Raw genomic sequence first — 25,096 nt, 5'->3', positions numbered from 1 at the left:
CCCAATGACATCCGCACACGCAGCTTTTCAGTCTTCTTGCTTATGTTTTGTGTAATTTATCAGCCAGCAGAAAAGTTTCACCATAGACATATGATGGACGTTTGCTGGAAGCATTTAAGCAGAGACTGTTAAGATACCAGGCCATCTGCAGCAGTGGGGGACCTGTGGCTCTCCAGATGTTGGTTTACTCCAAGCTTCCTCAACCTTGGCCCTCCAGATGTTTTTGGCCTACAACTCCCATGATCCCTAGCTAGCAGGACCAGTGGTCAGGGATGATAGGTATTGTAGTCTCAAAACATCTGGAGGGCCGAGGTTGTGAAAGCCTGGTCTACTCCCATTATGCAGCTCCAACAGCTGGGTGAACACACTGAGCTGCTTTCAGACTATTGTTTCATTAAGCCAAATACTATCTGCTCTGGCTGGCAGGCTATGCAGCCCAAGAATTAGAATTGTAGAGTTGGAAGGGAGGCCAAGCATAGGTAAAGGGTAAAGGGGCCCCTGACCATTAGGTCCAGTCGTGGCCAACTGGGGTTGCGGCGCTCATCTTGCTTTATTAGCCAAGGGAGCCGGAGTACAGCTTCCGGGTCATGTGGCCAGCATGACTAAGCCGCTTCTGGCGAACCAGAGCAGCGCACGGAAATGCCGTTTACCTTCCTGCCAGAGCGGTACCTATTTATCTACTTGCACTTTGACGTGCTTTCGAACTGCTAGGTTGGCAGGAGCAGGGACTGAGCAACGGGAGCTCACCCCGTCACGGGGATTCGAACCGCCAACCTTCTGATCAGAAAGTCCTAGGCTCTGTGGTTTAACCGACAGCACCACCCGTGTCCCTTCACCCCAAGGATAATAGAGTCCAACTCTCTTCATGGCAGGAATATGCAGCTAGCCCATACTGGGATAGAACCCACAACCTTGGCATTATCAGCACCACAATTCAACCAACTGAGCTAACTGCCACTGGTCAGTGCTTGAAGGACATCAAAGAACAAATTGAAGACTGAAGCTAACTGAAGCTAACTGAGCTAACTGCCACTGGTCAGTGCTTGAAGGACATCAAAGAACAAATTGAAGACTGAAGCCCTTAATTTTGGGGGCAATTATTTGGGGTGATAATTCAGATCTTCCCCACCACCAACACCTTTCTGCCTTAATACAGTCACAATAAGAGTCAGCCTCTGGAAGCCTAGGCTAACTTTATAGACCATGATCCTTAAAAGGAGCCAGAGTCATCAACAAAAATAAGGTGGGTGTCTTGCACACTTTCTTCCATGTTCAGACTTCTCGTGTTTTCTTACGGTGACGTCTATTTGCAATACTTTGCTTTTGGCATAATAAGGTAGCACCCTAATAGTTTTTTATATCCCAGGGAGACAGTGGGGTCCAAAATATCCTTTGCAAAGAAAGATGAAATCCTATTTCCAATGCTTTTCATTTGGGAAAAAGTTAAGCCCAGCACTGCTCTGATTGGTCTTGCGTCATACACATTCACAGGTTTTCCCTTTTCAGTTGAGCATGAAAAGACAAATCGATGGTTTAATTGTCAATCTAAGTTTAATCATTTTGCCATTCATAATCATGCCTCTAGGCAGATATTCAAATCATTGTATCTCTTTCAGAATACAGTCATATTTTACATTGCATAGAGAAGTTAGAGGTGAGTGAGAAGGTGAAGAATTAGCTCACTCGGCTTGTAGCGGAATTGTCAAAATAGGCCACCGAACTTAACTAAGCCTCTTAATGCGTTAAGCCTTTTTTTCACCTAGAGACACTCCTAATTTAGTACATATTTTCAGAAATGAAACAAGGCACTTGCTCATTGGAGGCCATTTTGTATCTTTGCGAAATGACTTCTAGCTTTCAAAGAATTGTAGTGTCTAGATTTCTGGAGAAATTACATAGATTTAACTGGGATGTACAGCCACCGCCTCTTTAACTTTCTAAAATTGGGCCCACGTTTTAAACCAAAGAACTGAACGCATTGCACACATGGGAGTTCTAGAAGTAATGCAATTTTAAATGCTCATACAATTGTTAACGTAGTCCAGAAATCTTACAGGAGGCACTTTTTCAAAACGTTCAGGGCAATAATACTTTGATATCAGCCATTGTATCTCCTTTTGCAGCCAATGGACATAATCCAGAAAAAAAATGAAAGGTGTTTTAAGTTCCAGTGCTGATAACTGAATGGGATGCCCAGCTCATGAACAAAATTAGCTGTGCTCATATAAAGATGCATAGGATTTTCATAACTTAGTAAGGCCTATGAATTTCAGTGGAATGGTGCCATGCATTGCTGAAATGAAAGGACTATCCCTGATTATGTCTCTCATGGAAACAAGGGTTTGGGCTAGATTGTGGCGACTGAAATTAACCTGGGCAAAATGCAAGCTTAACCGTGTTGTGGATCCTAACTGTACAAAAGCGCAAGTTATTTCTTTATCACCTGCCAAAGTAACAGAACATAGGAAGTAGACAGACTAGACACCAGCAGTCTTAGTATATTAAATTTAATTATAGATTACACAGAATGATGTAAAAACAGCAGTTTGCTAGAATTATAATATTCTGCAAGTGGAAATAGTTTTTAGAAAATGGATTGTTATATTCTCTGACACAGCAGCAATCATTAAACGTTAAAAGTTATAAAGAGGCCGGCTTGTGGTACTTTTTCTGCCTGCCTTTCCTCTGTTGTACACTTTTCTTGCCAAGCTTGCAGTTTACACAATAAGACATCGTTGTACCTGTTAGGCTACCAAGGTAGCTTAAAGGCTTCTCATGAAGTTAAATTCCTCAGTGTCCCAAGGTACTTGTGGCCTTGGGATCCAAAGTCAGGGGGAAATGGAAAGCTGCAAGACTCGTTGGGAATTAACACAATTAACTACAGCGCTGCTACATTCTCTAATATCAATGCTTGTTTGCCAGGAGCCTCGGACCTCCCCCCACCCCCCAGTTGAAACACTGTGTCTAGCATCGTTTGCAAGTAACAGACTTGCTTTCTTGATCATTTCTTTATAGCTTCCAGTAACTCCAAAGTCAGGGCCAAACTTTTCAGCAAGTGTGCCACGGGACAAGTCTGAAGTGGGCATGATTGCCACTCCAGGACAGCTTATAATAAGTAGCCCTTCCACGTCTTAAGAGTAGTTTTCCCTATGGTCCACTGACTTGAGCTGACAGGCAGCAGGGCAGCTCTGGAGAGGTGGGTATGAGTATAAGCCACAGGTGGGGCACCTGTAGTCCTCTAGATGTTTTTGAACTACAACTCCCTTCATGCCTACTCATGCTGGCTGGAGCTGGTGGGAGTTGCAATCCGACAACTTTTAGTTTTCCCACCCCAGAGTTTCTCTCCACCATAGTGAGAAGAACCATTTCATGAATGGAGATCATTATTGCTGCTGCAGCCTCAAATGTCAAAGTACATAACAAGCCAAAAACAGTCTCCGTGAAATCTGAGTGTTGAAATCTCCCACTCTTCTCTGTCTTAAGAGTCATTATTATTATTATTATTATTACTTTAAATGAATCGGACTGGCCCAAACATAGACATCCTCTTTATCAATCTTGTAGTTACAAAAAACTGTACATTACAAACAGTATAGAAACAAGCTGAAAAGAATGTGCCACATATCCTGGCTAATTATCTATATGCAGTGTTAAATTTACAAGATATAAAAGAAAGTAAAGCCTACCCTCTTATAGTGCACAGTTATTGTTGTTGGGTTGTTGTTGTCATTTTTTTAAAGATATAATATATCACTAGTTAAGTGGAAATAATCAGAGGGCTCTAATTCCCATCAGCAGAGAGAATGAGAGCAAGTTCTGTTCGGTAAAGCTTTCCTCCGTCGGACAAGGCCATGATGTTTTTCTTGTATGTTGCAATGTGGTTAATGTCTAATTCCTGTGAGGGGTTTGAGAGAGAGAGAGAGAGAGAGAGAGAGAGAGAGAGAGAGAGAGAATGCTTTATAACCCAGTTCAGTTACTAACATGGGTACACAAAGTGTTATTGCTACACGAGAAAAGACAGCCGAGCCCAAGCACATGCACTTTCAGTATGGTTGAGAACAAAAATGGTTTTGAGAGTGTTGGCTAGACAGTTCCACGGATGATCTGTACACATGAGTAAATTATGCAACCGCCTATGCAGGGCCAATGGTATCTGCCTCCCCGCCTCCTGCAACTGGTGTCCTTTCTTTCAGCAAAGTGCCAATCAAGGGGGGAAATCCCATACAGGAGCCCCAATCCATATGGCTGAGGTATCGCTCCACAGCACTGTGGAGTCGCACTCTGGAAAATCTGCTCCTCTGTAAGCATGCAGGTGTGAAGATCAACTTGGAGTCCTGCCGTTAAGGACTGCATCACGCTGCCTGAAAATACTTGAACTGTAAGCTTGTTCGTTGCTATACAGTAATCCGCTCATGTGCTGTATCCTTTGGGCTGTTTGAAAGAGATGGTGCCAGTAGTTTGGGAGAAGGGGAACTAATTCTGTACTGAGCAAAACCAGGTAGTAAAGTGTCCCTTTTTTTTTGAAGCAGTATCATCAGTGGCCACTTAATACAAAGAAAGGCATAAGATAAGTAGTGTTTTTCTACTCCGCCTGCAGACAAAGGTCAGAGAATTGACAACACTTGCCCACTGAAGTGGTAGTATGAACTATACAGAAATGGGAAATAACTTGGGAGTAAAACTACTGCTGTTTGATAGGAGAAAGGGCTGTAACTCAGAGATAGAGCATCTGTTTTGCATCCATAAGGTCCCAGCCAGTTGTTGGTGTCTCCAGGTATGGCTGAGATCCTGGGAAGCCATAGCTAGTAAGTGTATGCAAGGCTGAGCTAATGGCCTGACTCAGCAGAAAGTAGCTTCCTATGATATCATACCATCCAACTTTTGAAACCCTGGGTGAGTCACATGACCCACGCCTCGCTCTCACCCCCCCAAACATTTTTTTCAGGGTGAGATCTTGCGTGGCCCTCAAAATGGCTGCCTTGATCTTGTGCCAAAAAAACAGAAAGTGCATTTTTTTCCAGAGCACATGGCAGGTAAGTGAAATTAGAGTTATCTGTACACCTTCCTGTAGGACTGCCATACGTCTGGATTTTCCAGGATATTACCAGAATTTCAAAGGGGGAATTGATATGGGGGGCGGGGTGTCTCTGAAAGGTGGCGCTTTGTCCTGAATTTTAGACAAGCTAATTGAAAAATCATGTTTTCTTGATTTCTCAATGACTTGGGGTTTTCCTGGTTTTATCTTTTTGAAATATGGCAACCCTATCTTCCTGTTGTATCCAAAAACTGAAATATATTGAATTCAGAGCAACTACCTTAACTGACTAGATGGGGGAGGGCAGAGTTTAAGTGCACTTTTAATGGAAATAAAATTAGAATTACCGTTTTGTTCTTTTCACAGAGATCTTTCAGCAAAGCATCTAATTCTTGTTCATCTATGTAGCCGTTCCCATCCTGAAAACAAAAGACAATTATAACTTTGCTTTCAGCTGCTTTCAGCTACATTGTTTTTTCTTGCAGAACATGTAAGGTCAGAGATCTTTTAAAAATAAAAATGAGTTATAAATATTGTAGGTAGTCTACTTACTGAATCAAATGTATCAAAGGCTTTATTAAATTCCTTCCCACACATTTTGACACCCTAATTTTAAAAAAGAAAACAGGTATTAGAATAGTAGTGGTTTGGATCACTACTCACACATATAATTTATATTATGCATGTTCAAACTTTTAGGAGTATCGTGTTACATACCTGAAATTTAAGGAGAAAGTTTTCCTGTACTGGGAGTAATCTTTGGAGAAAAACACAAGCAGAAGTCAGAACAATTGCTGAGTGGTTACAGTAGGAACTTGAACTGCATATCTGGAAAATGTATAAAGGCAAACCTTTTCAAGAAACGAGAGAGGAGATGACCTTGACAGCTGACTGGGAAATGGTTTACTAAAATGAGCTGCAAAACCCCAGTACATTTTTTCATGTACAGTGGTACCTCGGGTTACATACGCTTCAGGTTACAGACTCCGCTAACCCAGAAATGGTGCTTCAGGTTAAGAACTTTGCTTCAGGATAAGAACAGAAATCGGGCTCTGGTGGCACAGCGGCAGCAGGAGGCCCCATTAGCTAAAGTGGTGCTTCAGGTTAAGAACAGTTTCAGGTTAAGAACGGACCTCCGGAACAAATTAAGTACTTAACCTGAGGTACCACTGTAAAATCCTTCTTTGTAGGGTGCTTGTCCCATTCAAACTTTCCCTTAAATTTTATTTATTTAATTCACTTGTGGGTTGTATTTTAAGGGAGGGGGTGCAATATGCTTTGTAAACTGCTCTTATAAGCAACATACAATAAATATATATATATTCAGCACATTTTCTTTCTACAATACAGGATTCGTCTTTGTAATCAAAGAAGAAGAACACTGAGAAGAAGAGAGGTTTCTAGCCCAAATTTTTGCAGTTCATAGAAACACTTTCTCAGCCGCATGTGGCCATTTTCCCCTCTCATGTTTCATCTGCTGATTGGTGCTCCTTTCATTCCCTCACCCTCTTAGAAGAATACATACCTGGCCATTTCAGTCAGTTCCAGTTTCCCATCATTGTTTTCATCAAACATCTTGAGCTGAAAAGGGAGGGGTTGTGTGAACATTTTTGTCTTTCCAATAACAGCAATAAACAACAACCAAAAACAGTTCACATACTCACCTGTCTCTTAATGCCTGTTTAGTGCAAGTGAATTGGCCTCTAAGAGACAGGTGGGCGTTTTTAAAAAGGCCTTGTTTCTGTGGTCATTTTACAGTTAGGGTTCCTCAAATGTGCTTTCACCCTATGGCTGCTTTTGTAACTCTTTTCATTGGGCTGGATCCAAAGTTCATTGAGTAAAGCTCTGCTCTTGGCTTCTGCCTTTGTCCCTGAAAAATCTGTTTTGAAAGGTTGATGAGTCCTCCAGAAAAGCATGGAAGATGGTGGAGTGAGCAACAAAAGGAAGTGGCAGCTATTTACTATCTGGGGAAGGATTGTAGCTCATTGGAGAGCCACTACCAATCATTGTAGACAATACTGAGCTGGATGGACCAATGATCTGACTTGGTATACCAACAGATTTCCTATGTTTCCCCTCCACCATTAATGGAAGCCTCTGCTGCATCCAAAGCCATTTGGTCCACAGAAGGGCACTTTTGGATCCAATCTATTACAGTTGTACCTCTACTTACGTATCCCTCTGGATACATAAACTTAGGGTTGCGAACGCGGCAAACCCGGAAGTGTATACTTCCGGATTTCACTGCATGTGCATTCGCAGAAGCGCTTTATTGCGCCGTGCGCAGAAGCAGCACCTCCAGATATGGACTTTTCAGGTTGCATTCGGACCCCCAGAACAAATTAAGATCGTATCTGGAGGGTCCACTGTATTTTGATTTGGAATAGTCCATCTTCGTTGTCTCACCATTTTTTAAAAAACTGAGACACCTTAAGCACATGTCAAAACATTTCATATGCAATAAAAGAAGGGACAAATATCATAAATATCACAGTCAAACAATAATTTGCCAATTTAATAAATCTATTAAATTTGCCCTTTTTTGTCCTTGTAACAAAACCAGCCAGGCATTCACATGCACTGGTTTTCCATAGCAAGAGAAGTATTGTGATTTTGTGTATGAGAACTTGCACACACTTCATTGAAATGAATTAAGGCTACATTACAGCCATACCTGCTATGTTCCTTCGAATTATGGTATATCTATCAGAGTCTCCTTTTGCTACTTGGTATCTATGAAGCCTATGCAGCAAGCTAGTTCACAATTCAAATAAGGGACGGGGAAAATACAGTAATGAAAGAAGATCCTAGCTTCTGGAACAGATATGCCTTCATATGTTGACAGGGAGCTAAGTTCCCTGAACGAAATAGCTTCCTCCTCTTACCATGATGTCTGTATATTCTGACAGCTTTGTATCCTCAATCTGCTTGTTTGCTTTCTGCAATAGGTCTTTCAAAAAACTCTGAAAGAAAACAAACACGAGTGGTAAGTGTAAAAAAAGACAATAAAACCAAAGGAAGGCAGTAAGTTGCTTTGCTGACCTTTGAAAAAATACTGTTTTTCATCTAGGAAACGACACTTGTTTTCCCAGGAGACCAGTCAATTGTCCTAGTTCATAATGACATTTAAAATCCTTATTAAGCAAGAAGTCTAGAGAGCTGGGGAATTGCAAATGCCTACTGCCTGGAAGCATCTCTCTCTCAAGCACACACACCTGTTCTAACCTCTTAATATTATTCTTTGGAGTATTGCTACTTTCCCTATTTCAGACCAGATCTTCTGCTTGTTCTGATAGTTGGGGGTGGAGAGTTTTGCACTAAATGGAGCAGAGATTGATTGGTTGGGGGGGGGGGGGTACAAGGTCCATGTTGTAGCACAAAGCTGGTGGAACAAGTAAGCAGTGATTCCCACAAAGCCATTTCTCAAGAAAGGCTTGTCAGCGTGGATTTGCTTCACTGCCATGTTCCAGCTGCTTTCTTCTTCACAAGAGAAAAAGAGCAGACAGTCTAATAACAGTTTTAAAACCAGGCCACTCAGTGGAGGCGGGGCAGGTAGATTTAAACCTAGAGCTTGAAGAGCATTCAGTCAGTGCAGAATTTACCCATCGAACAGCTGATTTGTGCTCTTCTGGCAACTGCCCTTTCGAAATTTTGTGCCAGCGTTCCCCAACCTGCAGTCTTCCAGATGGTTTATATGTCAGCTCCCAGGGACATAGACAATGGGCAGAGGTGGCTATAGCTCAAAACATCTCAAGAGTAGCTGGTTGGGGAAGTATTAAGCCCACACTGGCACCAAGCCAGAGTAGTTTCCCAGGCCTTAAGCCGCACCAAGCAGCCTGTAGGCAACCTTGGCAGATATATGAAGTTTCCCTTGGTCAAGCTTAACTATTAGTCCAAGACTGTTGGCCTTACAGCAGCACTTCCCACATCTCAAGCCCTTAGCACTGCTTCCCAAGAGACTTTCAACTGGAGTTGCCAGGGACCTTGTACACACACACACACACACACACACACAGCAGGTGCTTCATAGTGCTATAGGCCTTTGCCACCTTCTTCTGACAACTATGCAATCCACTTTGGTTTGTATCAAAATATCCAGAAAACTCTGGGATAATCAACAGGGATTTTCCTAGACCATCAGTGAATAACTTTCCAAATATTGGACAGCCAGCCGGCCAGCTTGTAATTCAAGGCATTCTCTAGATCAGCCTTTCTCAACCTTGGGTCCCCAGATGTTTTTCACTACAACTCCCATCATCCCTGGCCAATGGTCCTGCTAGCTAAAGGAATCATTTTGTCAATTTGTCGTTATAGATAAGGTAAAGGTAAAGGAACCCTGGACAGTTAAGTCCAGTCAAAGACAACTATAGGGCTGTGGCACTCATCTCGCTTTCAGGCCAAGGGAGCCGGCATTTATCCAGACACAGCTTTCTGGGTCATGTGGCCAGCATGACTAAACTGCTTCTGATGCAACAGAACACCATGACAGAAGCCAGAGTGCACGGAAATGCCATTTACCTTCCCGCCACAGGGGTACCTATTTATCTACTTGCACTGGCGTGCTTTCGAACTGCTAGGTTAAGCAGGAGCTGGGACAGAGCAACAGGAGCTCACCCTGTTGTGCAGATTCAAACCGCTGACGTTCTGATTGGCAAGCCCAAGAGGCTCAGTGGTTTAGATGCCACCCACATCCCTAATTTGTCATATGACATGATTGAATGATTTCCCTATGCATAGAAACTAGCCAGGCAAAGAGAAGGATTAGTTTAGTGTTTAGTTTTCTAGTTACCAGTAAATACTACCCATCCACCTCTGCAGTCGTGACTACTCAATCATATAATCCCCATCTGTGGTCTACAGTGGGATAGTCCAGAACAGTTAATGATGATGATACCAGCAGGGCCGTCTTAAGCATATCTGGCGCAGTGGTGCAAAGATTCCTCTGGCACCCCACCCCCTGTTTCCCAGAGTTGTCAACCTTTTCCTAAGCCTCTGCAGGGTTTGCTCTCCTCCTATGGGGATTTGGGAAGGAAGCTGCATGTCCGCCAGCCATATAGTTGGCGGGGCACAGCTTCCATCCTAAGCCTCTGCGGGGGTTGCTCTCCCGCGGAGGTTTGGGAGGCAAGCTGCATGCCCACCAGCCATATGGTTGACGGGGCGCAGCTGGCGGGCATGCAGGAGGGAAAGGGGAGGCTGCCAGCAAAGCCGTGCAGCTCCCCCACTCACTGGGGCACCCCTGAGAGGCCAGAGCCATGGCGCAACGCACCAGTAAACCCAATAGGAAAGACAGCTCTGGATACCAGGAGGAAGGGAGTAAATTGACAAAAACCACAATGCTTTAAAAAAAATGATACAGAGGTATGTGAGTTATTGTTTTGCAACACTGAAGATTCCTGTCATCTTTAAACATTCACAGTTGCCCTCTAATTTGAATAGCTTCAACCCAAAATGCCTTGGAGACAGCTTCTTCCCAGGCATCTTTCAGATCCTCTGATAGTGCCTCTTATTAATGACACCAGCCATACATCACGTTACAACAGCAAAGATACATGCTTTTTGGTTCCCCACCACAATCACCACAATAAGGGAACTTGAACTCTCTGCAGAACTGCCCAGACCCTGAGCGCCTTAAGGAACACTGCAAAACAGCCAGGCAATTTTGAGGGGCTCAACAGTTAAGTCAGCAAATGGCTTTTAAAAAACCACACCAAATTTCTTTAATATATTGTATGTTTTGCTATGCCTTTCTGTTCTTGCAATTTATTCTGCTGCCACCCCAGGAAAAAAGCATTTGGAGTAGCGGCAGGAAATGCATATTAATAAATAAACATAGATAGCTTCTTACCTTAAGTTCTTCAGCATCAATATAGCCACTGTGGTCACTATCATATTTTCTCCATGTCTGGAATTGAGAAGTTAGCCATTAAAACTAAATCAAGCACAACCAAAAACACTTCTTTCAACCTGGCAATTTAATTTTACAAAATGCAAAAATTTATATAGATTACCTGCATGAAGTCTTCACTTGATTTCAGCTGCTGGCACCTAAAGAATAAGAGGAAGTTTTCTTCTGTTGGTAATATCTGAGCAAGCTGTAAAAGATTTAAGACCGAATTAAATCAATTGTTTGTCAAATAAATGTAATACATACTAAGACTTTAGGAGAGAGAAAAATGTTTTGAAAATTCAAATAACTTGCATATTTATCAATGGTCTGTAAATACCAAGTACAATCCACCAGGATTTTCTGTGCATACCACATTGAAACAAACTGTGGCACGATAAACTGAAACTTTGAAATATTCTATGTAATTATGCTGCCAAAGGAAGGAAGCAGAAGTTCAATCTATAATATTTGCGGACAGAGTCTTCAGTGGAAGACGTGCTTCCATCCCACTTTTGGCTCCCAGCTGCTGCAGAACTTTAAAACTGCTGCATGTTTTCCTTTAATAAACCTGAATTTTGTCACAATATTCATATTTTTTTTTCAAATAATGTAAGAGTATATGAAGAATATATCTAGTCTAACGTTTTGCTCCCCCAGTGACCAGCCAAATATCTAGAAGAAACCCACAAGCAGGACATGAATGCAATAGGCCCCTTCTGCTGTTGACCCCCTGTAACTTCTGTTCAGAGCTATATAATTTTCATGGCTGAAAAGGCATAAAAAATATAGTTTGCATTGAATTATGCAGGGGCGGGGATGGTGTTTGATGCACAATCAAAAACAAGGCCAGCCCAAAACATTTTTGTATTTGAAGAGGACCCACAAAATGGTGCCTCCAGGGAAGAAGGGGCGAATGAAGATCTATATCAGGAAAAAGGTGGGGGAGAAATAAATATCTACATTGGGATCTGTTGCCCCATGGATCCTGCTGCCTGAGGCAGTTGCCTCGCCTTGCCTCAGGAGTGGGCCAGCCCTGATCAAAAACTTTCTTTTGAAATGGTCTAATGGTTTCAACCAGCTTCAGATATCCATATCAAAGTGATATTTGGGAGAATCTTCACTGCATTCCAAGAATCCCTTTAAATTACAGTTTCCTTCCAGTAGCACCTTAAAGACCAACTAAGTTAGTTCTTGGTATGAGCTTGGTATGAGCTTTCGTGTGCATGCACACTTCTTCATGAGCTTTCGTGTGCATGCACACTTCTTCAGTTTTTGATGGGATACAGATATGGAGGAAAAGGAAGTACCTTGTAATTCTTCCACTGCTGTCTCATAAACATAATGTTCACATGTCACATCCAGCAAACTGTTCCTAAATCGAGAGCTCCTTTCTGCATCACCAGGACTGCAGGGTGTGAATGTTCTATTTCAGACAGGATGGACATGAAAGGGAACAGGAAGTACAAGACCGCCGTGCTTCCTGTTCCTTCCTCCCTCACATCAATGCCATGTCCAAAACTGTCCTTCAGTGACTTCTGAGATTTGGACTTAAAATTATGTCACTTTTGACCTTCTCCCTTGTCCCAACCCCAAGTTCAGTTCCTCGCTTATTGCCTTTACTTGAGCTTCATGGCTGCAGTACACTGGGACCTTAGCTGTCCCCAGCTCCCGTCTCCTAATCCACAGGCTCTTGCTTTAACACATTTAGATGAGCTAGAAATAGAATGCCTTTGTCTGGAGGGTTGTCTTTGCAAAGGGTTTCTTATAAGCACAGTTCTCAAAGCATAACCTCAATATCCTCATGCTTTTCTAAGTATTTCAGAAAGGAACTATTCAGGTTGCCCAGACCAATGGGAAACACTGAAAGCCAAGTATTGAATTGCAATGTTTGGTATTTAGATTATTTTTTTTAAAAAAAGTAAACTCAGGGTTTTATTTCACATAAAAGAATACTTGAAATGGATGCTGACTTTTCACATGAGGTTTGAGAGAACTAAACACTCAGGCAAACGAACATTCTGGCAGCTGACAACCTTCTAATGCCACACTGGAATTCAAAATATTTAATTTTCTGCTTCAAATTAGACTGGTGAACCAATGTTTTAGTAAAATCAATGCATAAGCTAACTCGGGATACTTCCAAATCAACATGTCACTTTATCTAATGATTTTCCTTCAAATATATTGAAATATATTAAGAACATTTTCAGTGGTTGATATCAAGGCCCAACTTTCTATCTGTATTTTTAAAGAATGCTGCTTGGCAATGAGATAGCAATCTTTTTTCCACCTTTTCTTGGGGGGGGGGGGTTGACAAAAATATTGAAAATACAAAAATAACAAAGTATACACATACACACACAAAACAATAAAAACATAGAAATGCTAAAAGTGCTCATCCACCAACGTAGAGAAGTATCATTCCCCACCCTACTAAAAGATGAGCACCAAAACAGGCCATAAATAATCTCATATAACAATCTTAAAAACCTGGGAGAACAGGAAATGTCTTTGCCTGGTGATTAAAAGTTGACATTGTTGGTGCTGGTTGAACTTCCACAGGGAGAGCATTTCACAATTGGAGAGATGTCGCTGAAAAGACCTGTTTTCTCCTTCTATTCAATTAACGAGAACAGAGGAAACCCCACCAAAGCTACCAGAGCTTGGCATCATTGGGCACCTGCTGAGCCCCTCACCCAGTAGGGATGGGGAATCCGTGGACCTTCCAACGTTTCTGAATTCCAGTTCTACTTCAATCCCAGCTAGCCTGGCCAATGACCAAGGATGATGGGCATCTGTCACATTCCCCATCCCTGAAGTCGGCTGCCCTGCTGCCAGCCCATGGAGCCTCTTGGCCCTGTTGCTGCTCCACCATGTGATTTCTTCATGTTCACCTGCCCTTTCTGAGCAAATAGTGAAAGGAGCGAGGAGAAGGAGCAGCAACCTCTGCACACATGGTTCTCTCTCTGGGAGGTGGCCCCCATTGGGCCCCCATGGAGAAGCAAGCAAATGGCCAGTGGCAACACAGGAAAGGAGGAGGGTGGCTCCCCGAAGCAAAGGTCCCACAAAATCTGGAACTAGCACAGAAGCGCAAGACAACATCCAAATGCACCCACCCCTCACAGTTCTGGAGGTTTAAAATCAGGTGTGGGGAGCCTTTCGCCACCCAGATATTACTGAACTCCAACTCCCACCAGCCCAAGAGGGGATGAAGGGAGTTGTGGTTCAGCATTTTTGGGTGGCTAAAGATTCCCCACACCTGTTTTAAAGAAATGAATGTTCCTTTGGTTTACTTATTCAATATTGTTTCTGAAATAGATGGAGAGACCGACATCTTGCAAAGTTTATTGGGGCTTCTGTGCTACTGCAAGTGACTGCAATCCAAACAGTCCACTGCTGTGTATGTGTTTTTGCACAGAAGCTGCACAGAGTTCAGTAATATATGAATATAGATGACAAACCATGCTAATTAAGTCATCTGTCTTTACGTCTCTCACAGCCTGCAACAGTGATTACGTATATATGAAAATGCAGCAACTGCAGCAATTTTGCCATCAGTAAGGAAGCAGCTTTAGAAATCGGTATGGATATGACTTTTAAAAATTGCTCTTTATACAGTCTTTCTTGGAATTCTGCTTGAGAAAAATGGATCCAGCAGGCCAGATTACTTTTAAGAAACAGTCTCTACCTTTTACTGGAGATTACAGGATTTTGCCCACCCCCATTTACCAAGCTGCAGTGCAAAACTCCAGCTGAAATATAATAGCAATAATTCAGAGAATCTACCTTAGTATAACTGGAAATAAACTGCTGCCAATGCAGTCTTGTGTATCTCTTACTTTCAGCATTTTAATTTGTCTCTCAGATTGCAGTGTGACAGGAAGTTAATTACGCTTTGTACAGCCTGAATCTTCTGAGTAACAACACCCCTTTGCCGCTCTGGACACAAGCTGGCCAGGTCCTCTCAAGACAGTGTGTTGCCCAAGTCAAATACAGGAAAATGCCACACTCATGCACATCCATGCACATCCAATGTACAGAAGATGTACATTTGAATCTTATTTGTACATTGCCAATGGCGCAGCATCCTACACTGCACCAGAGAGCAGCAGGCTAGCACAGAGTTGCGCTCCCAGCTCTGTCCACTCCTTAGCACCAGCTGCCTCACTCTGTCCAATGGTAGGGCTGGCACTGAGACTAGCCCGAATGCCACTGGGGAAGATAGGGAACCAAATGGAACTACAGTATGCCTTCAAAGTCTCCAAAACACCACCAATATATTGTTGCCTGTTGTGCCTCCGGGTATTATATTCTCAGTTACTGTGCTATTACTCCAAAGTTCCAAAACCGGTTGAGTCCTGGATCTGCTAAGGAAATAGCTGCATCCCAGCCTAGATTCAAACTGGTGACTAGTAAGGAAAGAAGGAGGGAACAACAGAATTAAGATTCTAATGCAGAGAACTGGGCCAATCAATTACTGGGCGTGGATCATAGCACGTATTTCACATGGAGGAGGTTTCTGGTTCAATCCTCATTACATAGGAACCTAGTAAGCTGCCTCATACCAAATCAGGCCATTGGCCCATCTAACACAATATTGTCTACGCTGATTGCCAGCAGCTCTCCAGAGTTTCAGGCATGATTCTTTCCCAGCCCTGCTGGAGGTGCCAGGGATTGAAAGCAATGCAAAACTGGTATTCTACTGGTATTCTGCTGCAAAACAGGTATTTCTGCAAAATTCTGCTGCAAAACAGGTATTCTACTGAGCTACAGGGTATACTGAGCTACAGTATACCCAGTCTATAGGATTCTGTATTTTGGCAACTGGAAAGGCATCTGAGAGCTGGAGAGATGCTGCCACTCAGAATATTACGCGAGATGGATAAACAGAACTGGTTTAAAACAAAAACAACAACCCAACTTCCTATATTATAGAAGGGTACACTTGGTAGAACAGTTCTTCCACCAACACATGTATTACAGATCAACAAATTACCACTCATTTCTGCAGTCCCAGAAAAAAATCAGGACACTGATTATTAGCGCCTTATGACCCACACCAAGCCATACGCAATCAACTAGCCACATGGCAGCCTAGTAGGGAATCAGTAAATCTCATGGCTTTGCCGTTTGGCTGTATCTGAAAAATGACAGGGTTTCCAAGCACCACATAGGTACCATAGATGACTAATGGGCTACGAATTATACAGGTCTGCCTTTAGGAGTGAAAGTGCTATGAAAAAAATGTTATTTCTAGAGAGGAATTCATTCTGTTCTGTAGTGAAACAGTTTTTTAAAATTACTTCTTATGTGGATCACTAAATGAACCTCTAGTTTGCATTCTGTTCTGTCGTGAAATGATTAGATAGATAAATAGTGTTTGTGTACACACTTTTAAAAAGAAAAGAAAAGCAAAACAAGGAAAAGGTGTATTTCCAACATTACACCCCTTCCTCCTACCACCCAACCACCTTTCCCTAGCAGAAAAAAAGCTATTGAATCATTCAAACATGGAATGATTGCAGGCTGATAATGTTAAAAGATGGGCTTTTGAAACCTCATCTTGGTGCAGGCAGTGACTTGAACAAATAAGCTGGAGTGCTGGGAGGGGGAGCCTTTTAGAAGAACAAGTGGCTTGTCAAATTCTACACATTAGCCTGAGGGCAATGGATAAAAGCTCAGGGAGGAACCACACTTAATGCAGGCTCCTGAAGTCTTAAACTATTCAGCTTGCCTTTTAACGAGCTTAAATATTGTCTCACAAGAAAACATTTTGGAAGGTATCTTGGGCCACCTTGGAGGAGGAGAAAAATCACAGAAAGCGAGGGGTGAGCCAGCCTGCATTCTTAAATGCTCCTTTAAATTAAAACAAAACAAAACAAACTACAACCCACACCAAAAATAACCCTCCTAAAACTGCATTTAAGTGATTTATGCTAGGAAATAAATTATGCCAGTCTCATTTTCTATTTACTAATCAAGAATGATGGTTGTACTAAAGATTACATAATTCTACATCATTATCTTTTCTCAGAGGTAAGTCCCATTGAGGTAAGTCTTACTCCTAAAGTGGTCTTACTCCTAAAGAAGTGATTCTTAATGCTATTTACTGCTTTCATCCTGCTGTATGGTTTTCTTTAAATTAATCTTCTTCAGACATTGTTTTTAGTAGTTCTGATGGGGTGGTTCTTTTTGCCTGAAGATTCATTTCCTCCATCTTTCATAGGATCTCTTCCCTTTGACTCTCCAGTTCCCTCCGTCCTTTTTCAAAGGATGAGGCTTTGCAACTAGAGCTGTCTTTTTAAATATCTATACCATAAGCTATTGAATCTGCCTTGAACTTTTGGATTCATAATTCACTGTTGAATCAATAAAAGTAAATACATCACTCTATTAATGTATTTATAGGACTTCACATGCACAACTCTTGTAAAGCTTCATTCTATGCACGTCTACTTGGACAAAAGTTCACATTTATTTACAGTCTACATCTTAGTTCTCAATGAATGGCTATTCTAATATTCAGATTTATATCAGCAATCAGATTCTTGGTCCCTATTAACCTTTCTTACTGACAGCAATGGCTATTGAGAGCATTCACAAGTGAGATAATCACATCGTTCGAGAATCAACCTTGTATGGTTTTACCAGTGTCCAGTGATAAGGTATTGGATCAAAATTTGAAACAAGAACTCTCATTTCTTCCCTATTATCACAATGACTGACATCTTTCTTGAGTGAAGATTGTATTTTTACAGTTATTTTAAACAACAGGAGCAAATTTCAGGATCAAGCTAAGCTGGTTTGCAAAGCAAGATCTACTGTTTTCTATACTTCAGTTTCAATGAACATTTAAAAAGGGCATTATATAACCAGTCAATGGCTGAAGCTGCTATACAAAACCATAACCAACACACTGGGCATGATCTAGGCATACCTAAGCATGTTTTGGCCTCACTGAGCAATATACAGCAAACTCCAAAAATGAAACAATATCATTCTTCATATCGTTGTTTACTCAAATTAAGTCCAGACCAGAAAGGTTTTTGCTTTGAGGTTTCCATTGAAAAGCAGTTTTAGAAAATGTCAGCCTAAAAAAATATTATTCAAGCAGCTAAACATGTTTGGCAATTTGAATTTCTTAAAAAGAGATGCCCCCTTTTTGTCTCTACTTTGATATTTCTAACCTGTTTTCTGTGATGATTTTTTTTATGCTTGATTTTGCATTTCTGTTGTTGTTGTTGTTGTTATGCAAAACAGTCTCAAGATTAAATGCCATCAAGAACTGGGTTGTTGTTGTTTACATGGATAACCAGAATGAAAACACTGAAATGTTTTCGTAATAAAATATAAGTTCATAAATTTCATAATAAAAGATAATAAAATGAAGAAAACCATTTTCCAGAAAACATCAAAAGCAAATAATACAAATATTTGCAGACAGGCTTATATCACTGCAGAGCTATGACCAACATGAATAAACAAATTCATTAAATGGCAGTAAGTAAACCAGTTAGCTTACCTCTACAATTCCTATCTTTCCATCAGAACTTGAAAACTGGTCCACAAATTTTTTCATTTCTGGGGTCAGGTCCTATAAAAGTGCAATACAATGATTATTACTTAAAAGAAAGCCAAAGACACAATCCATTGCAGGAATGTCTCCTGCACAATTTCCACAGAAATGAATGGTGCTAAAGGAGCTTCCCAGTAGGTTGTACCCTATGCAGTTTCTTAAAACTAAGGAGTCATGTAATTAATTAAGAACGTATCCTGCTGGTTCTGCCACGTCTAGTAATATCCTGAGCCTAAAACCATGTGCCTTAAGGGCTTTAGCTGCTCCAAAATTAAACACTAAGCTGCAGAATTTCTTCTTTCAGATTTTCCAGAATGTTGTTAAATGTAAAGTTATACACAGTGGCATATAATTTTTTTTTATCCAGCAATGAATGCAAAAACATTGACTGTTGTGCTTTCCTGCCATTTAAAGTCTCTTCCCCTTTCTTGGTGATATTTGCATCACTTTGCAAAAGCTGTGAAAAATGGGCCACACCCATGTTGCTGAGGCAACCAGGTGAGCACTCCTTCAGTCCTTCCTACTTGACTAGTTGGGACAGGATATGGACCGACATGTGCATTTGGATTCATATCCAAATGAATATTCCTTTGGAAATGATGCAGTCAGTACAGAATACATCCTCATCTGAATATGCATCTCTATCATTCATTCTACCCCAGATGGGCAATGTGGGTAGGGTCCCTCTTCCTTCCCCATTGAGAGTGTGGGCAGTGGGAGGGTTCCATTTGCACTCAGTGATATTGTCACACAGTAAAATCTGATTGGCTACATAGCCCCATGATGCCACCATGTTCTTGACAGTATCTCCAAGACAAGAATCACGCAATGAAGAGGACTTTTCCAGTAAAAACAAAAATCAGCACTAGCTGACAAAGAACACAAAGGACACAAACAGGCTGGAGGAAATGTGCAAAAGAGGAAAAGGTAGAGGTTTTCCATTCACAGTTTCACTTGCCTTAGAACAGCTGCTTTTCCTTACAAAAATTCAACCTCACAAAAATTCAGCCCAATTTAAACATGCAATTGCTCTCTCTCTCTCTCTCTCCACCCTGCTAACACAGAGATGGTTAAAACTATTTCCAAGCAAGTAAATGTATAAAAACTATTAAGTTTCTAGAGCATTAAGTTTCTTAACTCATAAAACAACATCAGTATAATTCATTTTATGTTACAGTCAATGTCCAAAATTTGTCCTGATTGTACATTCATGCATGAATTCTGACCACCTCAGACAAATTTAATAAATGTATGTAGAATGCCATTTTATGAACATATAGCAGTGAATGTTGACAATCACATTGAACCGACTGTCAACTCTGACATATGTATCTCTGAGTCTTTTGACGTTTATGAAATTTGTCTGGGCTTGTCCACGTTCACTTGTCACTGTTAACATTGATCAAATTGTGGACACTCACAGTAGCATACACTGTCTCTCATCATCACTACAAATTTCATTCAAAAGGAGTTTGTTCACAATAACCATCAGTGTTTTCTTCAGTTTAATAAACAAAAACCTCCCTTCCACAGTTCCACTACCTGGCTATGAGATGAATCACATATCTAAGATGAATCACATATATGAGACAGTGGTTCATTGTCAGCTGAGTGTCAATGTCTGTATAGTCTGAGCCTGTGTATGGACTCAAAAGTGAGTCCCACTAAATTCACAGGGACCTCTTCCCAAGCAACTGTGCATGAGACTGCAGCCTTTGGACTCAGAGCCTAAGGATGCTTTTTTTGGAAGTCAGTCCCACTGAAATCAGGGGCACTTCCTCTTGAGAAACTTGCATAGGACCAAGCTGCTAGATGCCCTGCACCGTTGAATTCACTTCCATTTTCCTACCAGAAATCCACACTAGTTATTTCAAATGTGCAGTGAAAACATATAACGTTGTATTCTCAAAGATACTGAAGTGAAAAAGATTGCTACTGGCAGGTATAAAATTAGCACAACTATGGAAGGTATCTACAGGCGCTGCTGAAATATTTTCTTAGATCTTATTTGCCATGAATAATAGATCCCTGAACAATACACACTTCGCTATGGTCTATTTCCCAATTCTGTGGTGAGCAGTTTGAGTTTTTAATGTGTGTGTCCCACCCCCATAAGAAAGATGTGTTTGTATCCTTGCATGCATTGTACTGAAAAGTCAAGCAAGTACAGAAAGGTGGGTAACTCAGCAAGGGGACCTCTACCACTTTTCATATTATTTGGGAGGAATGGAATGTTCCACATGGAGTTTAGGGACCTATACCACAGAGGCATTAAAGCCCAGAAAGGCCAATGGGTCAGCTCCAACATCTCCATCTCCACCTCCTCCCTGATGTCCACATAGTGAGGCCAAACGTCTGAAGGAAAGATTCTTCATGTGTACATTTGAACATGCTTGGAATCGCCTCCCAGATCAGGGACTCTAAGCAATCAGAACCATGATTTCAGGGAGGATTCTAAGGGAGTTCATGAATGCATGAAGATCCCTTCCTTCAGGCCTTCCTGTTCAATGTTGAGAGGTTAAAGAGGAGCCCCTGAGGAGCTGCCACCCCAATACTCCATGCTTTATTCCTCCATACATTCTTTGAATGCCCAAGCAGGGCTTAAGAGAAACATAATGATTATTATATCCAAGCAACAACTAGTTAATGATTAAGCATCAAGTTGTTACTAAGCAGCTGTGTGCACACTTCATTGTACTGGGCACTTGTCAGTCAGGCATAAAGCACAACTGAAAGCAGATCTTAAGACAAATCTTCCCCAGATGTCTTTGGGAATTGTTTCTGGGCAGCAAGATGATGCACAAAGCAATGCATTTTCAGAATTTATTGATGAGGTAAATTTGAAGTATGGAAGATTAACTATATAGATTTTTGAAGCTTCTGAAACATCTTCCTTTATTATGCATACAGTCCAGTCCTATGACTGTTATAAATACTTAAGACTCACCAAACTCTGTGAGACTTACTCACAAGCAAACATACATAGGATTGTAGAAGCCTTATTTTCTTTAATTTATTAGGGGTTAAGAATTGCAGAAGGAAAGAAGTTCTCCATGGGGCGGGGGGGGGGGAGGCGACTTTGGCAGACCTACAGAATATATGCTGCATATCCTACAGGGGAGTATTCATTTTCACCCATTAATCCTACCCACCAAGTCTATGCCAAAACATAATTAAGACAAATATATTACAAGTCATAAATATTGGGAGGAAAGAGAATTAAGCAGTCTTTTTTAAACAAACAAACAAAAAACTGGAAATATAGACAAGATATGCAAGGTGAAAAAGATTTAAATTGAAGTGGTAAAAAAATACATTAATTGCTGTTGTTAAGGGAAAGGAAGAATAGCTTTCTGAAATGCAAGCAAAATCGAAGTTTTTGTTGCGTGTGTATGAAAAGAATGGTAAAACCACAAAAATTGCTTAGAACATACATTAATTTTGCCACACATCGCTTTTGAGAAGGGACATGAAACTCAAAAGCTGCTTGAAATTGTATCCAGTGAAACAAGATGTGTGAACTAAAGAAATATCTGCAAAACAAGCCTTTTAAATCCAAGAATCAACTTAGATTTGAAACCACCGATAGTCTCACATGCATTAGTCCAGAAAAAAAAGAAAAGCTTCAAGGATCAAGAAGCTAAGAATGATCCAATGAGTGAACTGAACTTTTGGTGCTGTTCTTTTCAGAAAATTCCAGAAATAGTCTTGTCCAGAAGCAATGTCAATGGAAAACTTAACAAGAACACCTGAGCACTTTCAAAGCAGGCATAAACAGGGAAATATAACACTGTGGGTGGCACAAAAGAAAGTGCCTACAGAGATTTTATAGATCACTTTGAGAGCACTTGAATTTGTTAATAGGAGTCTGACACCATTTTCAAACCTGGGGGGAAATGGGATGAATGCCTTATAAAAAATGCAATATTTTCAGTTGAATGAAGAACTTATTAAACAGAGAGTAGATTTAATAGTGATTGCTTCGGAAAATAAATTATGAATCTATTTTTCTCTTATGGAGATGTAGACAATGACTCATATTGCAAAGCCAGAAGTGAAAACAGTGCAGAAACCTCAAAAATAAAAAAGCATGTGATAGGGACCAGCCATCACTTCATTTGAAAAATAATTGAAGTGATTACAAATCCATTTTTGCATCACATCTTCAGGTCCTTGATAGCAATCATAAATATGTATTTTATAATGCTTGATTACAATTTTTGTGGGCAGCCTCAACTGTACGCACATAAATTGTAAACTTGTAGATAGACTCAAACTTTCACTTATGCAGTCAACTCGCAGTCATTAAAGGACAGCTCAAATGTATTTTAATGTTGGAATAATCTTACAGGAACTGTGTAAATATTTTACAAATACACGTCATTGGTAATATACAACATCAGTCAAATTTGAAGTACACTGATCAGTTGAATTCAATGATCTTAAATTCATTTATTTCAGTCAGTCTATTCCAAGTGTGACTTGGTCAGATATCACTGGATAACTTCAGCTTTATTTCAAGGGACACTGACTATCTTTCAGAGCTGAGGTCTCTTAATTGGATTTTCATTGTATTTGGCACATAATCTTAAGCCTGACTCTCAATACTTCATTTTTCTTATTTCTCTGAATGATATATTCATTAACTAGCAAGCCTATTTCCCCCATTTCCTTTTCCGATAAGAGATAGTTTCTTATTTCAAATAGGGATAGCAGTTAATATGCTTTGCATTATTTAAAAACTTTTTTTCATCACCTACAACAGTCAGATAGCCCTGTTTTGTGCTAATATTCCACTATCCTAAAACCAAACTATTATCTAATATCTAGTTAGTTCTAGTTACAACTAATCTGCAGATCTGTTTATTGGCCACCAAGGGGCAGAAATGTATTTCAGCCAAAGTATTAACAATGCACCCAGCTAATTCTGAATTTCTTCTTAACCACTGGGGTGGGTCAAACTGAGGAAGCAAGAGAACAAATTTTTCTACATCACTTTAAGAACTCCAGCATCACCTGGATTGCTCTTGTAGAAGGACCCAAGAAACTTTCTTATCTAGTTTCCATCTCACCCAGATTTCCCAAAGTCACTTTTCCTTTGATAATTGCTAGGTCATATTCACCTGCACTTTACACGAGAGGTATGCACCCAGAACGGGTGCCGCCTCATTGCTGGAGTTCACCTGAGGATAGTTCCTCTACTTTAATGAAGATGAGATAAAGCAATGGGGGGGGGGGGGAGAAATCTTAACCTACCAAGCCCGCTTTCTTTCGCGCCTGCTGCAATTCCTGGATAAAACACTGCAGCTCCTTTCCATCCATGTACCCATTGCCTGCAACACAAAGAAAAGGGAGAGCATCGCTCGTTACAGCTGCGGAGGTTTAGCTCACTCTCCCTTACCAGCTGGAAAAGGTGGGGGAAGGGGGGGCATTTGCGCGTTGAAAAACAGCGGTGCCTTTCAACGTGTTTACAGAACTTTCATCTCTCTCTGTCCCCAAGAAAAGCAACATCGCCAGGTAACTTCTAAGGCTATGCATTCTTTATTGAGTGGGTGCGCTTGAACTTTCGAGGTGCCTCCAGAGAGGAAAACGAGGAACCCTGCTCCCAAGAGGGTCCGCTCCCAAGGCACCCAGAGACAGACAGACAGAGAAAGGGAGGGAGACAGAGAGGGAGACGAACGGTGCAGTTAAGTCTTCGCAAACGCTTCCCGGTCGTTGCAGCTCGCAGGCAAAAGTTCTGGCGCGCGCGCGGGGCAAAGTTTTCCTGCGCGCGGCAGAGGAGTGGCGAGGAAAGTCCTCTTCCCCCCGGGGGCCTCTGTGTCCCCTGCCCAGCAGAGCCCTCGGAGCCCCTCTCCACCCGCTCTTGGGTGCCAAGGTGGGACAGGTTAAGAAGAAGGGGTGGGGTGGGGGGGTTGTAGTCACCATCAGCGTCGTAATGACGCCAGATCTCGAAAAACTGGCTTGCTGAGATCTCCACGCCTTGTAGGTAAGTCTCCGCGGCCATGGCGTGCACCTTTGGGTGGAGGAAGGAGAAAAGGCGGCGACTGGTGGTGGCGGTGCTGCTGCAGCTGCTGGAGATGTCGCTGTCCGCGGTGCTGACTCTCCGCCCGGGCTAGTCACTCCTGGGCGATCTCCGCTGAGCGCGCTCTATTTATCCAGTCGCCGAGCCACGCCTCCGGAGCGCTCCCTCCCCCTTGCTATCTCCTCGCATTCTTCCACCTCGGTTGCTCTTCCCCGTTCACAAAAGGAGAGGAGGCAGCCTGCCCCTCCCCCCCCACACCACTAGGGACCCAAAAGTGTTAATAATTACACCGGTGACATCATGGAGGTGTTGGGTGGAAAGTGATAAGGATGGCCCAATTCAGTTTTTCCCTTCCTCTTTGCTTACCAGTTCTGGTCTAGGCCAAAGGTCCAGCTAGACCAGGGTAGCCAATGCAGTGTTGTCCGGTGTTGTTGGACTCTGACTCCATCAGTCTTAGCCAGCACAGCCACCGGTCAAGGATGATGGGGGTTTCGGTTAGTATCTGAAGGGCACCACGTTGGCTACCTCTGATCTGGACCAGCATCCTGTTTGCTGTGTTAACTAGTGAGATGACCA

General features: G+C 41.7%; 1 protein-coding gene and 1 long non-coding RNA gene across 2 annotated transcripts; one reads left to right on the top strand and one right to left on the bottom strand.

The window, feature by feature from the left end:
- Positions 1-1,879: 1,879 nt before the first annotated feature.
- CALB1 (calbindin 1) lies at positions 1,880-24,634 on the bottom strand. The gene is made up of 11 exons (XM_083748070.1): positions 24,421-24,634; positions 23,755-23,831; positions 18,445-18,516; positions 11,044-11,127; positions 10,881-10,937; positions 7,921-7,998; positions 6,561-6,616; positions 5,753-5,792; positions 5,588-5,641; positions 5,383-5,454; positions 1,880-3,895 (listed from the first exon to the last, which is right to left on the bottom strand). Exons 1-11 carry the CDS (start codon positions 24,500-24,502, stop codon positions 3,782-3,784), a joined length of 786 nt encoding a protein of 261 aa, XP_083604196.1. The 5' UTR covers positions 24,503-24,634; the 3' UTR covers positions 1,880-3,781.
- Positions 3,912-5,568, top strand: LOC310848724. Its single transcript, XR_014566544.1, has 2 exons — positions 3,912-5,033; positions 5,402-5,568. It is a non-coding gene; the product is annotated as an uncharacterized lncRNA (long non-coding RNA).
- Positions 24,635-25,096: the final 462 nt, after the last annotated feature.

Source organism: Podarcis gaigeae (genome assembly GCF_964106915.1).
Source record: "Podarcis gaigeae genome assembly, chromosome: 7".
NCBI classification, from domain to species: domain Eukaryota; kingdom Metazoa; phylum Chordata; class Lepidosauria; order Squamata; family Lacertidae; genus Podarcis; species Podarcis gaigeae.
This window is presented reverse-complemented; position numbering and strand designations above follow the sequence as displayed.

Excerpts from the sequence above, each read along its gene's own strand:
- CALB1 (XM_083748070.1), bottom strand. The coding sequence starts at position 24,502 with ATGGCCGCGGAGACTTACCTACAAGGCGTGGAGATCTCAGCAAGCCAG. Across the intron at positions 6,617-7,920 it reads CAGAATATACAGACATCATG|CTCAAGATGTTTGATGAAAA; the intron begins GTAAGAGGAGGA and ends CTCCCTTTTCAG. Across the intron at positions 5,793-6,560 it reads GAACTGACTGAAATGGCCAG|ATTACTCCCAGTACAGGAAA; the intron begins GTATGTATTCTT and ends TTTTCTCCAAAG.